The following is a 12,635-nucleotide window of genomic DNA, read 5'->3' on the forward strand; positions in this document are numbered from 1 at the left end:
AAAGGGGGGAGGAAGGGGGAGAAGGGTAGGCATCAGAAACATTAGGTAATGAAAACAGCTCTCAAAAGGAAGAAAAAAGCATGGCTTGTTTTGCTCTTTATGGACCAGACTGGACAAACACTCCAGCACTAAGCTCTAACAAAGAGACAAGATTACATTCTAGGTCTTTTTGTTCTGCCTTTAACAAGTCTTCATAGTGATACACTGATGAGACCAGATACCAGATTGTTATCTAAATTCAGCTGCTAAATTCAGTGTTAAAACACTAAGTTCAAACCACACGCTGCCACATTTATTTCACAAGTCGAGCCTGAGGATGGATTCCTCCAAGACGAAGCAGCCCATAAGCATCATTCTCCTCTGCAAAGGTACTCTAAATGCCAGGGAAACAAAATCACCCGGCAGGCTCTGACAGTTCACCCTTCAGCACGCAGACTGCAAATGCATCTCTATACTAATGCTGAAGACTGAAAAGGAAGAAAACACTTAGTTGCTGTTTGCATAGAAGCTGCTCGTAATTTGATGTAATGTACTGTACATCAGTCAACACATATTGAAGAGCAAACATACAGGCTGCAGAGAAGGCAGAGAGGCAGTGCTGACATCTAACGCATTTTATTTACGCTATTATAGATGTTCTTTGAGTTCATCAAATTACCAATCAATTTATCTGATCTCTAAAAGCTGCCGTACTGAGGTATATTAACTACTAAACTTTACAAGCTTTCAGCAAAACAATCATTAAACAGGGGAACTGAGCACAGGGCACTGAAGTGGGCTTAAGGCTGCGGGTGGCAGCACAAAACAGCCTCTCCCTGCAGATAGGGATGCTGCAGAGCCACGGTGGAAGCACAGCCTCTGCCCCATGCTGCCTTGTGGGTACCAGCAGGAAGAAGGAATCAGGGATGCTGCAGCCCCTCCTCTTCCACCAGCATAACATATAGCGTGAATAACTGAAAGAGAGGAGGAGGATGGAAGGTCAAAAGCACTTCAGATGGCAGTTTTGTTATTATTTCCTTTTGTCATTGCTCCAAAACTTCATTGACAAATGGGATAAAATCTTACTTCTCTAAAAATCCAAGGCTAGAGCCTGAAAAGGAACACCACAGTGTCAGACAGCCAGCCCGAGCAACTGAGAAGTGATCTGGATGATTAGGAGGGATCTTATCAGTCTATTTCAGAAAACTACACCATGGATTAACCTTCTGCACTCAGAAGATGAAATCAACAGTTCGATGAACTGGGTGCTTCACTACATTGCTCCACTGGCCTGAAAGGCAAACCGCTTCTGTGGAACAGAACTGCTGTAGAGCCCCACAACGCACTGCAGCAGTTTGGGGAAGAGGAAGGTTTGCAGCAGGGGATGAGATGAGATTTCAACAAATTAGCTAAAGAAAAAAAAGGAAATATAGTAAAACTGAATTATGAAGGAGGGGACAAGGAGTACTTCTGAAAGGTGAAGGCATTTTTGGAGAGCTGCTTAGCTTCATGCTCTCTGTTCCCCCTCAGAGTATCCCACGGCACTTTATAGAGCAATAAGTTAGCGACTGGTGATACAGTGACCAGGGGCAAACAAAGCAGCCATTACACGCACTGCAATAGCTCACACGCAGCCCTAAGATGTTACAGGCCATTTTATTGAGAAAATAAATGGTGTCAGCTACACCCGCCAGGAACTATCAACTCATTTAAGAGTACGGCACTGAATGTTTAATTCCCACTGAGAGGGCAGAGGGCTCAGTTCAAGAACACTTCTCTACAGCTTTCTTTCGCAAGGCTAGGTGAGCGCTCTGCAGGTCTCAGATATGGAAACATCCTGGGAGGGAATGGGAAAGGGTTCCTCATCTCCTCCATAAGAAGCCCCTGGCCACCTTTGTCAATGCACATCCATTTTTCTCTGCCCCACAGAGCAAGAGGCTGCTCCAAGAACAAGGATAGAGGCCAATATGAATAACAAACAAGAGTAAGTTCACCCCTCTCCCATTTAGGACACACTAAATGCCTTACAAACATAAATTTCATGGTAAGTACAATAGCAAAAAGATTCATTTAAACAAACCAAACCAGGTGAATGCCTCACACATAATTACAAGGTTTGTGAAGCTAAGCAGAGAAAGAAGTGAAGTCTACTTCATTAATAAAAAAAATCTATTTATTTAATGCATTCCTTTCCCACTAACATAAATACACTATAGCTTACGAATACCTCTTCTGTTACTGTTCTGAAAAGCCACAAGAAGAAATCGTTGCATATTAATGTACCCACCGCTCTCAGTTATCCATTGCCACCTAACAGAAGATAACGCACGAGCCACAGCTTAGGAAAATCCAAAGAACAGACATCAATCTACAGCAAGGAGTTTCACTTCGTCTGCTGAGATCACCTTCAGCTTCTCCACTGCTTCACACTTCTTCAAACAGCTACCCAGGTTTTTCTGTATTGTAGCACGGCCCTTAAATTTGGCTAGGTTAAACCAAGCAAGAGACCACATAGCAAAACAAATCTAACAAATATTAACTTGGGAGAAAGCATATGACTTAACATGCTAAGTGTAATCCCTTGGGATCTGATGGGTTGCAGGAGAGACTGCATTTCTTTCTTATCATTCTTTTTTTAAAAGGATGTTTCTACCAGCTGGAGATGGCAGTTCAATGGATACCCAGAAGCCTTAACACAAATCCCAGTTCTGGACAGTATGTATGCTAATGATCTGCAACAAGCTCCCTCCATCTCCTGCTGCCCCTGTTTATCAGTAACACATTCAGGAATGAAACAACATCAGCTTAAGCCTCTCAAATTGCATATTTCAAAGGTTTTCGTTTCAGAGTTATCATGCCCAACTCATCCGCTCCATCCAGGGAAACTCTACAGTAAAAAAAAGACTCACTTGTAACAGTTGAAACAAAACCCACTTTCAGTTAAACAACTCCAAACTACATGGATGGCATGTAAAACCACTGTTTCAAGTTAGAGTTAAAAACGTTTAACTGTTCCTACCAGTGTACCCAGGTCTCATAACTGGACTATTTATTGAAGATGAAACAGCCATATTGCAAACATAGGGCTACAATGGAACATCTGTATCATCACTTCCAAACTCCTTGCATTTACATATGGCCATTTAAGATCCACTTCCTGCATCTTTCTCAATCACTGAAACACTTTAGCTACTCCAGAACAGACACTTCCAAAGAACCCAAGAGAATGAAACCCGCAACTACAATGAACTGCTAGAACTCAAGTGGGGAAGATTAAGAGCATGATCAGTATCCCACTCCTCTGAAAAGCAGCTGTTCAATAAAACGTGTTGGAACTTATTGTTATTTTTAAGAAGTGGTCTAAAAAGATGACAGCCCTTCATATATACACAAACCCTGACAACCTGACACAAAGGATGGAATAGAAAGAGCATCTCCCAAAGAAACTGTATTACTGGTTCCATCCTAGGACAGCTATTTGACGTGTTCAAATCTGCACTGACAGAGCTGTGTGCTGGAAGCAGCAGTGCGTGGCATTTGCTCAACAGAAGTCAGAAATGCAAATCAAGCATTCAACATTCCCTAAGAAAGGAAGAGAACCAAACGACAGTTCTCATAAGGCTACCACAAATTCATGGCCTATCTATATACACTGATCACTACATGTGCAGTTCTGGTTCCCATCTCTCCAGGACAATTGAACAGAAGTGAAAACCTTTCTAACCATCATGGCTGGTCACATTTAAGTATGGTAAGACTTCCATAGGGAAAAACTGAGGAACGAGGATGTTTCAGACTAAATAGAGATAGAATCAAGGAATACAACAGATCCACAAAACTATGAGGGGTGAAAAGGGAGACAAGAACTTAACTGTCACAGATCCAGCTCTTGTAAGGAAAGGGCAACAAGTAAGATTAACAGGTTCAAAACGCACAGAAGGAAGCACTAGTTCACACAGTACACAGGTGGGTGGGGAAATGCTCAAGAAGAGGCTAGACTATGGAAAATAACAGTGATCCATCTAGGGCCTGCAAACACACAGACATCTCAGGAAGTAACTGAGTCACAAATGACCACAGGCTGAGAAAGCACTTGGAACAAATATCACATATTTGCCCTGATGCTGCACTCAGTCTCTGGGCAGCCACTGTCGGTCAGTATGGACCAACAAATTGAACTAGGTGTATCTTCAATGGGACAAAGCAGTGCTGCACTCAGGTTTTTTTTCTTCCAGAATTTTAATAGAAGATGTGGGAAAAACCCAAAAGAAACACCGAAGTTATTTCTTAACACATGCCCTTTCCTGTGAAAATTTTAATACAAAGCTGTCTGGCAAAATCCTGTTTAAGATCTATTTGAAATAAGGTACACCCGTAGTTCATCTCATGCAAAACCTTTTTAGTATTTGTATAGCTTTACTGTTTCACAACACTTTGCCCTCTCTTTATAAGCTATTCCATCTTACAGATGGAGTAACGGAGATAGATGGACTAAGTAATTGTTTCAAACTCCCCAAAGAGAAACAGCTATTAGAAAATGAGGAGTTTTTTGCTTCCAATTCTACGCTCTGTCCAGTAGATTACAGAACTCTCTTAGAGATTACAAAATAAAGGGATAATATATTCACACAATCCGCCGCATTCAGGGGAACTACTGAGTTCAATTCTGGTCAATACATCTCAAAGACAGAACTGCAGGGGAAAAGGGCTCAAAGACAACCAAGCAGAATGAGAAGCCTGGAAAAGCATCACTTATACAAAGCAGAGGCTGAAAAGGTGAGGACTGCTCAGCTTAGTGAAAAGGTAAAAGAGGGAACAGAACAGAAATCTACAGAGAATGACTAATGAAGAATTCCTTTCATCCCCTTCACATAAGACATATTAAACGACAAGAACTATTTGAAATCGGTGAAAGAATTTATAGTGCACATAGCTAACCCGTGGCACAGTGCCACGTGATACTGAGGGAAAGAGCTAAACAAGTGCAGAAAAAAGCGGCTGAGATGAGAATGCTGGCATCGACCCAAGTGCCATTACAGTGAATAAAAATACTGAATGGAAATAAACTTGTGCAGCAAGCCACGTGTCAGCGATTGACGGCCCTTCAGACCTTCTCAAAGCCATTCTCCAGAGGGATTCTTTTGTTTAAAAGGGGGTTGGTGGTTGTTTGCATCTTACCCCACAGCCTTTGTAAGCTGACCACCATCAGAAGCAGCACGGTCTGCCTGACGCAGTACAGTAGATACTATGTTGTAAGTAGAAACAACACAACCGTTCCTCGCATCCTACCAGGAAGGTGGTTGGTTCTTTCCATCAACCATTCAAAAAAAATCCCTTCAAAACCAATTTGCTGAACTTGCCATCTTGAGTTCTGTTGTCAGGAAGAAGTGGGGACAAAGCCAAACTGAACTTATGGCAAAGGGGAGAGGGGGAAGATCCTGACAGCATGGACCCTAGAAGGTCAACATTTGGCTTTTCAACTCCACACTGAACCACTACATCTCCTCCCTCCTGGCACAACACCTTCAGACAAGCAGTGTCCACATTCCAGATGGCCATCCCTTCCAGCAACAGCAGAGAAAGGAAACCTCTCCTTCAGCTCACTCTTTCTGATGCTTTTGCCTTACTTTTCTAATATACCTATGTTGTTGTTGTTGTTGATTTTTTAATGCACGTATGCTGCACATGTATTTATATACAGGCATAAATAAAAGCCTGAGGTGGAAGGTTCGGGCACCACTGAAGGATAAATAAATAAATAAATAAATACACATCAAGGTCTGCGTGTATTCAACAAATAAAAGCAGAATTATATAAAAGCAACAGCTAATAAAAAAGATTGCTCTGTGCTGTGTTCTCCATCTTTCTAACCATTACAGGAATAAAATTATCCACAGAGATCGAAAACCTTTTTCAAAACTAATACAATTAAGCTTTATTACACTGTTTCAAGTACATTTCTCTCCTCTCCCTTCTAAGCCCCCACCACCTCCCACTCCAGACTAAGGGCTGAAGGCATTCCTCCCTTTTATCATGAACATTGTATCAGCATTTGAGGGTTAGAAACTTCCCAGTGTTTCATTAGAGGAAAGAAACCCTGCACTTTTAATCTACTTGTTCTTTGGACATGTAAGAACTCAAAGGCAATCTCTGTGCATCTCCACAGTTTGCAGAGAGCTGTGAACAAGCAACATTACTCCCCTGAAACAATCCTGCACCGAAACAAACAAAACAACCCCACAAAGCCTTGTTTAAAGAGTTACCCAGACATAAGGGACGCAGATCTGAAAATGCTAAATGCATAAGATTTGAAAAGCACAATGCAGGTCGGTCACAAACTTCTCCCCATCCCATTGCCCATAAAGGACACACATACATACATATTTTCCCTGCAGTTTCTGTCTCACGAGACCAGATCTGGAGAGAAGAACGTAATGGCAGCACACAGTATGAGACCAACAAACTGCAAAAATTCCCTTTGCGTATGAACATATGGACAACTGTGATAATTAGAACGATGGCTGCTAGGATTGTTTGCAATTCCACTGAACAATCCCCATTATCTAGAAATAGAATTGAAAATCTGAATGCAGCACTAAGTGATGGTTTTAATAGTTTATTTTTTAATGAACTGTATAGATTAAAGTGTTGCAAAATTGTATCATGTGAAATCGCTCGTGGGCATGTTTTACCATCGATGGCTTAAACAAACCAAACTGCTGCACGGACAATCATGCAGCAGTAAGGAATGAGAAGGGGAAAAGACGTGCCAGTACTTTTCTATCATTTCTACAATCTCTGATTTTCCTGCGTTCCATATTCACCATGATGCTACAAGACGGTTGTAAAGCTGATTGATTTCCATCTCTTTATGACCCACCTTGCTCATTGCTTTGCATTTTTCAGTCACATAAGAATGAGTCGAATGTATGCAGCTCCCTGTCAGGAGGTCTAATTGCTTCAAACTGGAGAACATTATTCTCCACATTTATTAAAAAATAAAGGCTACTTATAATATTATTTCATTTTGCCAGGAAGTAAAAACTGCATTAGATTGTAAGGAACAGCATGGCTGCTCCTATTTTTATGGCATCAATTTTTAAAAACTCATCATGGTAAACAATTAAACAGAGAAGCAAATCCCACATTTAGGGGAGAGATTCAAATCCCTAAATGGATTTTCAAAGGTCATTTCAGGCTTAAAAGATGCTTGACAGCGTCTCTTCAAATCAAGTTCATTTCAAAGGCTTATCCAGCAAGAAACAGGGCTCTGCAGCAACATCCTTTGAACTGTTGGGCTCCTCAGAGGACAATTAATAATACAACTTTAATTCATATTTAGAGCAAGATTTGTGATATAAGAAAAAAAAAAAAAAAAAGAGATCTAGCAAGGATTTTTACCAAAACAAAAAGCACAGAAAACCCAGCTTTTATCTAAACCCCACAATGAAAGAAAAGTTTGAATTACTATGAACTTCATTTTAAAATCAAGTTAAAAGCCACTTATCTCTAAACATGAGCTGTTCACAAGGCTCTGTTTGTACAGCTTTTTCATTTCATTACGTAAGGAGTGGGGGAAGACAAAAGGTGCTGACAGTTCCAGGTTTTAGCACAGTGCTTCTTGGTTCCCTGCTCAGATCCACAACTGACCCCATTAGTATCTGGAGGCCACAAAGAACAACTTGGCCTTACCTTCCTCTCAATGCGGGCCAACTGCTCTTTATAGAAGGCCTCTTGCCGCTTCAGCTCTGCCTCCCTGCCTTGCAGCTCCATGGCCTGGGAAGAAGAACAAAGGAGAATCAGTAGAAGAAATTGAAGGTAAAGAGCATAAGGGCATGGAAAGCACAAGGAATTCAGACTGGAATTCAGAAAATCCACATTGCTCAGATCTAATGTATGGGATCCCTGCCAACGCAGCTTCAAACTCTCTGTGTTCTGGATCATTTGGGACTATCCCCGCAGCTCTGTAACTCTCATTAGTAACATACTCAAACACAATACCTTGTTTTCATTTCTCCTTTTTACATGAAAGCCTATTCTCATTCAAAGGCAATGCATCTGAACTTGCCTACCATCTTCTGATGTCTGCCTTAACCAAGCACGTCACATAAACCATGATGCTTACTACAACTTCCCTCATGTTACCTTAAAAATAAACCTCAAGTCCTCCATTTCATAAACACTTCTGAGTGTCAGAAAACTTCTACAGAGGTTATGCATCCCTGCAAACATAAGGGAAACACCCAATGTAAGGTGGTGTTTTAACACTCATACTGCAATACATTCTCACAGACCACACAAGTGCTTCTACACACATAGTTAAAGCCACTGCCATAACAATTAAGTGCACGTGCCTCTGTATTCCTCTGCACATACACTACACCAGGCTGCACTCCATAGCTCCTCTAGTTGGGTGATACAGACCTGGAGGGAACATTAAGGTCAGAATTCCTCCTCTTTCTTAAGTAGAAGTGTGATGCTTCCAACATTTGGTATACAAAAGCATGCTGAAGGCCTAACCTGGTCATCAATTAAACAACGACCAGTTTAAAAAGTAATAATTGTTTACAGCAACAGCTTTTGCCTTTCAGCTGGCAGCACTTCGCAGCGTTCCCACTTCTAAGCTGAGTCAGCATTAAGAAAACGTGGCATTGATGGAACTGAGCCAAACTTTTTAAATCTGAAAATAAAAAGCAACAATAGCTAAAAGAATGGATCTTGTGCTTCTCCTCCCATCCCACTCCAAGATCTCTGGGGCCTCATAAGTTACCACAACACAGAAGATCTTTCAAAACTAAACGAGCAGTCAGTTCACCATGAACACACACCCTGCTAACCTACAGCATCCCAGCAGCACCGCTCATAACTTTAATGGTGGTACAATCACAGAAAACGCTGGTCCAACATGATTAAGCAGCTGGGACAGAAACATCCCCATGGGCTCAGACCTGTCATTTTACAGCCAACAGCCATTGTTAATGAGAAAAATTACATCTGAAAGCAAGTTGCCATGCATTTCCTTCTTTCTGCTCCCCTGCTGATGAACTACAGCGATATAAATAGGGCTAAGAAGAGGCTTTAAGACACACAGCGAGAGACAGCTGATGAGCAAAGTATGAGCACATGAAACAGGGGTTGGGGGTCTGTTTGTTTTTAAAGAAAAAATACCAACTCATTCTCATGTTTGTCAGCTCAGCCAAAATGGCCAGGATAAGGCACAAGCTCTGCAGACACACCTACATGGCCTTGTTCTCACAGACTCCTGCTTAACAGCAAAATCTCTGGCTCTTGTTTTTGTTAGAGCTGCTGTATAACCTCCAGCTTGCAGAGCAGATGAAACAGCGGCCAAGGGGGAGGCCAGGTGAGAGATGAGCTACACCTCTGCAACAACAAGGGCCCTGATGGGCACCTCCAAACTGCCCGAATTTCCATTTTTTAATAAGGGAACTAGAATGATCCTTCTGAACACAGATCCACCCTCTGCATGGGACTGGGCAATTTCAATTGAAATGAAACAGAGAGAAGAAGGGACAGTGATCTGGTGGGTATGCAAAGGACCTCGATTCTCCCGCTAATTTTCTGCATAATACCCATAAAATAAGATTACTAGAAAAGTGCTTCACGTTTCCTTAAGGGTAAAATACATAAGGAAATGAAAGAAGAATAACAGAGTGCTGTCCCTTCTGCACAGTTAACATAGAAGTTGCTTTTCAGCGTAAAGCATAATACAAGATGAAAGCAGCCTAAAGATCAATCCTATAAGACACAAGAAAGTTTCTCCTTAGTCCAAGTGACTGAATTACGTGGCAATGTTACTCTTCTGGGGTAGCAAAAAAACAGTACATAGAACAGTGCTGGCAGCATGAGCTCAGCATACACACCATTCTACTTCCCAGCTAATCCCACACTACCACCATTAAGTCGCATGATGAACCAGAGTTTGCAGTGAAAATATTTTACTTGCAATTCAAACGTATTTTCAGTGTTTCAAAGAGCTGCTCAAGTATACTGAGAAACATTCTACGGAGTGAAATATTTGCTTGAAAGTTGTTTCCGTGTCCCTGTACTCCCAGCTGTTATTACCAGAAACTTTAGTAGTCTTGATGACAATGTTTGAAGTATGAATGGTACACAGTCAGGGTGTACGTCAATTGAAATATTCACTGTTCCAAACTGGGTTAGACAGCAAGGGACATTTTCTATGAACATAGGATATTTATTAAGACTTCCTCTAGTCCTCTACTCCTCTAGAGTGCCTCCTATTCCCTACCTGAAGTCAGAAGCCTGTGATGTCCCAGACAGAACTGGCTGCTATGGAGATGATTGTGATCTCACAGGGGACTAAGATTGCAGGTAGCAAACAAAGCATCGGATACGCTTCTCATATAAAGGCCTTTAAAAATAAAGAATGGAAGAAGGAGGAAAGATACGCCTGATAAGACAGTGGTTTGAAAATCATATATTGGAAAACTGCATTTCTCATCCTCTCCGCATCTGAGCTGAAACGTGGCATGCAAGAGATGACCAAAGTAGGGAGATGACACCTAAGAAACTGTGCTGTAGAACACAACAGACTGTCACATCAAGGAGGAATGAGAAAACAAAACAAGGAGGGAAGGGAGGCACACTGCAGTTGGCTGTAGAATATTCAAATGTGTTCAAAATTCTTAAGAACAACACAGGACAGACAAATATTTGCAAAATGGGATGTATGCAACAGGCAACTTCCCTCTGCACAAAACCACCAGATGCATTGAGGAAATGCTCACAAACTCTTTGTAATGAAGCTAAAGGCATTAAATTGCTACAAAAGGACAGTGAAGATAAGCTACAAGCACACTACTGCAGCTTCCAGGTTCACACATACCTGGACTGGCTGGGGGCTCTTTCAAGTTCTTCCTACTTTTTAATCTTCACATTCTTTTCAGAGCACAAAGTTTCTCAGGTTATCTAGATGCCACTCTGAAACTTTATCAGTAACCCATTTAGAAACTAACTGTGACAGCACTCTTCCAGAGCTACACATTACATATCGGCTCCATTGAAGAATCCAAGCACTGGCCTGCTAGCTGACAGCCAGGCCAAAAGAAATACATTACAAACCACTTAATTGAGTTAATGAATTATTGGTTCATTCTCTCTCAATTGAACAAGAAACTGAGCCTCATCCTGAGCTGCATCCAACACACAGCTCAACACGCTGTGCACCTGGACTTGTAGAGCCAGGCTTCACTCTAGCTACGTCCATTCACAAATCAGCTTTGGTTTTCCTCTGTGAAATAACAGCAGAGTTTTATTACCCTTAATCACAGGTTCCTTCTCATCACCTTGTTAAATGTGAAAACTAGGAAGGCAATCTGCTTTGAAAGGGCTTCTTGGCAGGGTTAGGTTACAGCAGGCAATGCAGCATGTGGGAATCAAGTGAAGCAAAAGCACAGCCTACAGCTGCTGGAGACCTGCAGTGCAGCTGGGAGACAGCATGGGAAAGACTACTGGGGGGAAAAAAGCCCCCTCCCTGCAAAAGGTGACTCAGACTAGAAGGGATGGTCCATACCACAATCTGCTTCCTCAGAATTAAGTCAGAGCACTCGGCAAGGTAAAAGTACTTTATCTTCTTGGCCAAATACATTCACCAGTCACAGAGGAACAAGCGAGATGATGCCCAGAGGGTCAGTCAGAGGCAACCCAAGGAAACAAGCTACAGGGATAAACAAATGTCCTGAAGACTCTATCAGATGCCTTCGTTCTGCACTTTAAGAAACCAGCTTCCTCCAAAGACACCCAGCAACATCCCTGCAGGAGCACAGCAGATGTTAGGGCTGGGTGCCTCAACATGGCACACTTGACCAATCTAAGTTCTTATACTTCAGGCTTTCCAATGTCTCTTCCAGTCCTGGCAGCAGTCCAGGAGGCAGGGGAGAAAAACAAATACTATTAGAGGCTACAAGAGCAGACAAAGGAATTGACTACAATGCACTGACAAACAGGACTACCTCCAAAATCAGCTCGTTGGCACGCTCCTGGCCAAGCCTTAAGAGAACCTCAGGGCTGAAAGGACAATCCGAGCAAGGGGCAGCCTGCACACATCATGCCCCAGGATTAAGCAGCGGAACTCTACAGGGAGGGCTGTGCCAGAGCAGCAACCACGGGGGAGCATTGGCTGAATTCCTATTTGCATCAGCAGAAATATCACCAACAATGCAGAGCTGCCTGCAGTCACTATTCCAAGCAGGCAAGGCCTACCACATCACTTGCTTTTTGTCCCCTTTCTCTCATTCTCTTGAAGGCTGGTGACTGCTTCCTTTGTTTTAGACCCCAGACGCAGCCTTACAGCCTTAAAAAGCAGTACTGGTGTAACCTTCATTTCCTCCTGTTTCTGCCACTGTCTTCGCCAGCTACACACATCACCAGATCAAGTTTGGTTTCAGCAGCTGTAAGCTACACAAAAGGAACCAGTGAAAACCTTTATGGAGGAAATAATATGCAATTTTCTAGCTGAACACCTTTTAAAATGTAATGACAGAAAATAAAATCCTGCATCTGTGCTCAGCAATAACAATCTGTACGCACACAGTAACAACATGACACTTGGAATAAGCAAGATCCAGATAAAAAAAAAAAGAGAGCTTACCCAGGCGTCCAAATCCGCAGGCTTG

General features: G+C 42.2%; 1 protein-coding gene across 8 annotated transcripts in view; it reads right to left on the minus strand.

The window, feature by feature from the left end:
- Positions 1–12,635, minus strand: part of CHCHD6 (coiled-coil-helix-coiled-coil-helix domain containing 6) — a 100,575-nt gene that overhangs the window by 58,848 nt on the left and 29,092 nt on the right. For 4 of the 8 annotated variants that reach the window (XR_011905119.1, XM_072347315.1, XM_072347313.1 and 1 more), the window contains exons 5-6: positions 12,611–12,631; positions 7,672–7,755 (exon numbers count right to left, since the gene is read on the minus strand). Coding sequence is in view for 6 of the 8 variants with exons in the window: in XM_072347315.1 (XP_072203416.1) it covers positions 7,672–7,755; positions 12,611–12,631 (105 nt within the window). In the remaining 2 variants the exon portion in view is untranslated. The remainder of the gene's footprint in view (positions 1–7,671; positions 7,756–12,610; positions 12,632–12,635) is intronic. The other 4 variants (XR_011905120.1, XM_072347316.1, XM_072347312.1 and 1 more) reach the window with 1 other exon arrangement.

The sequence above is a fragment of the Excalfactoria chinensis genome, chromosome 12, assembly GCF_039878825.1.
Source record: "Excalfactoria chinensis isolate bCotChi1 chromosome 12, bCotChi1.hap2, whole genome shotgun sequence".
Lineage (NCBI taxonomy): Eukaryota > Metazoa > Chordata > Aves > Galliformes > Phasianidae > Excalfactoria > Excalfactoria chinensis.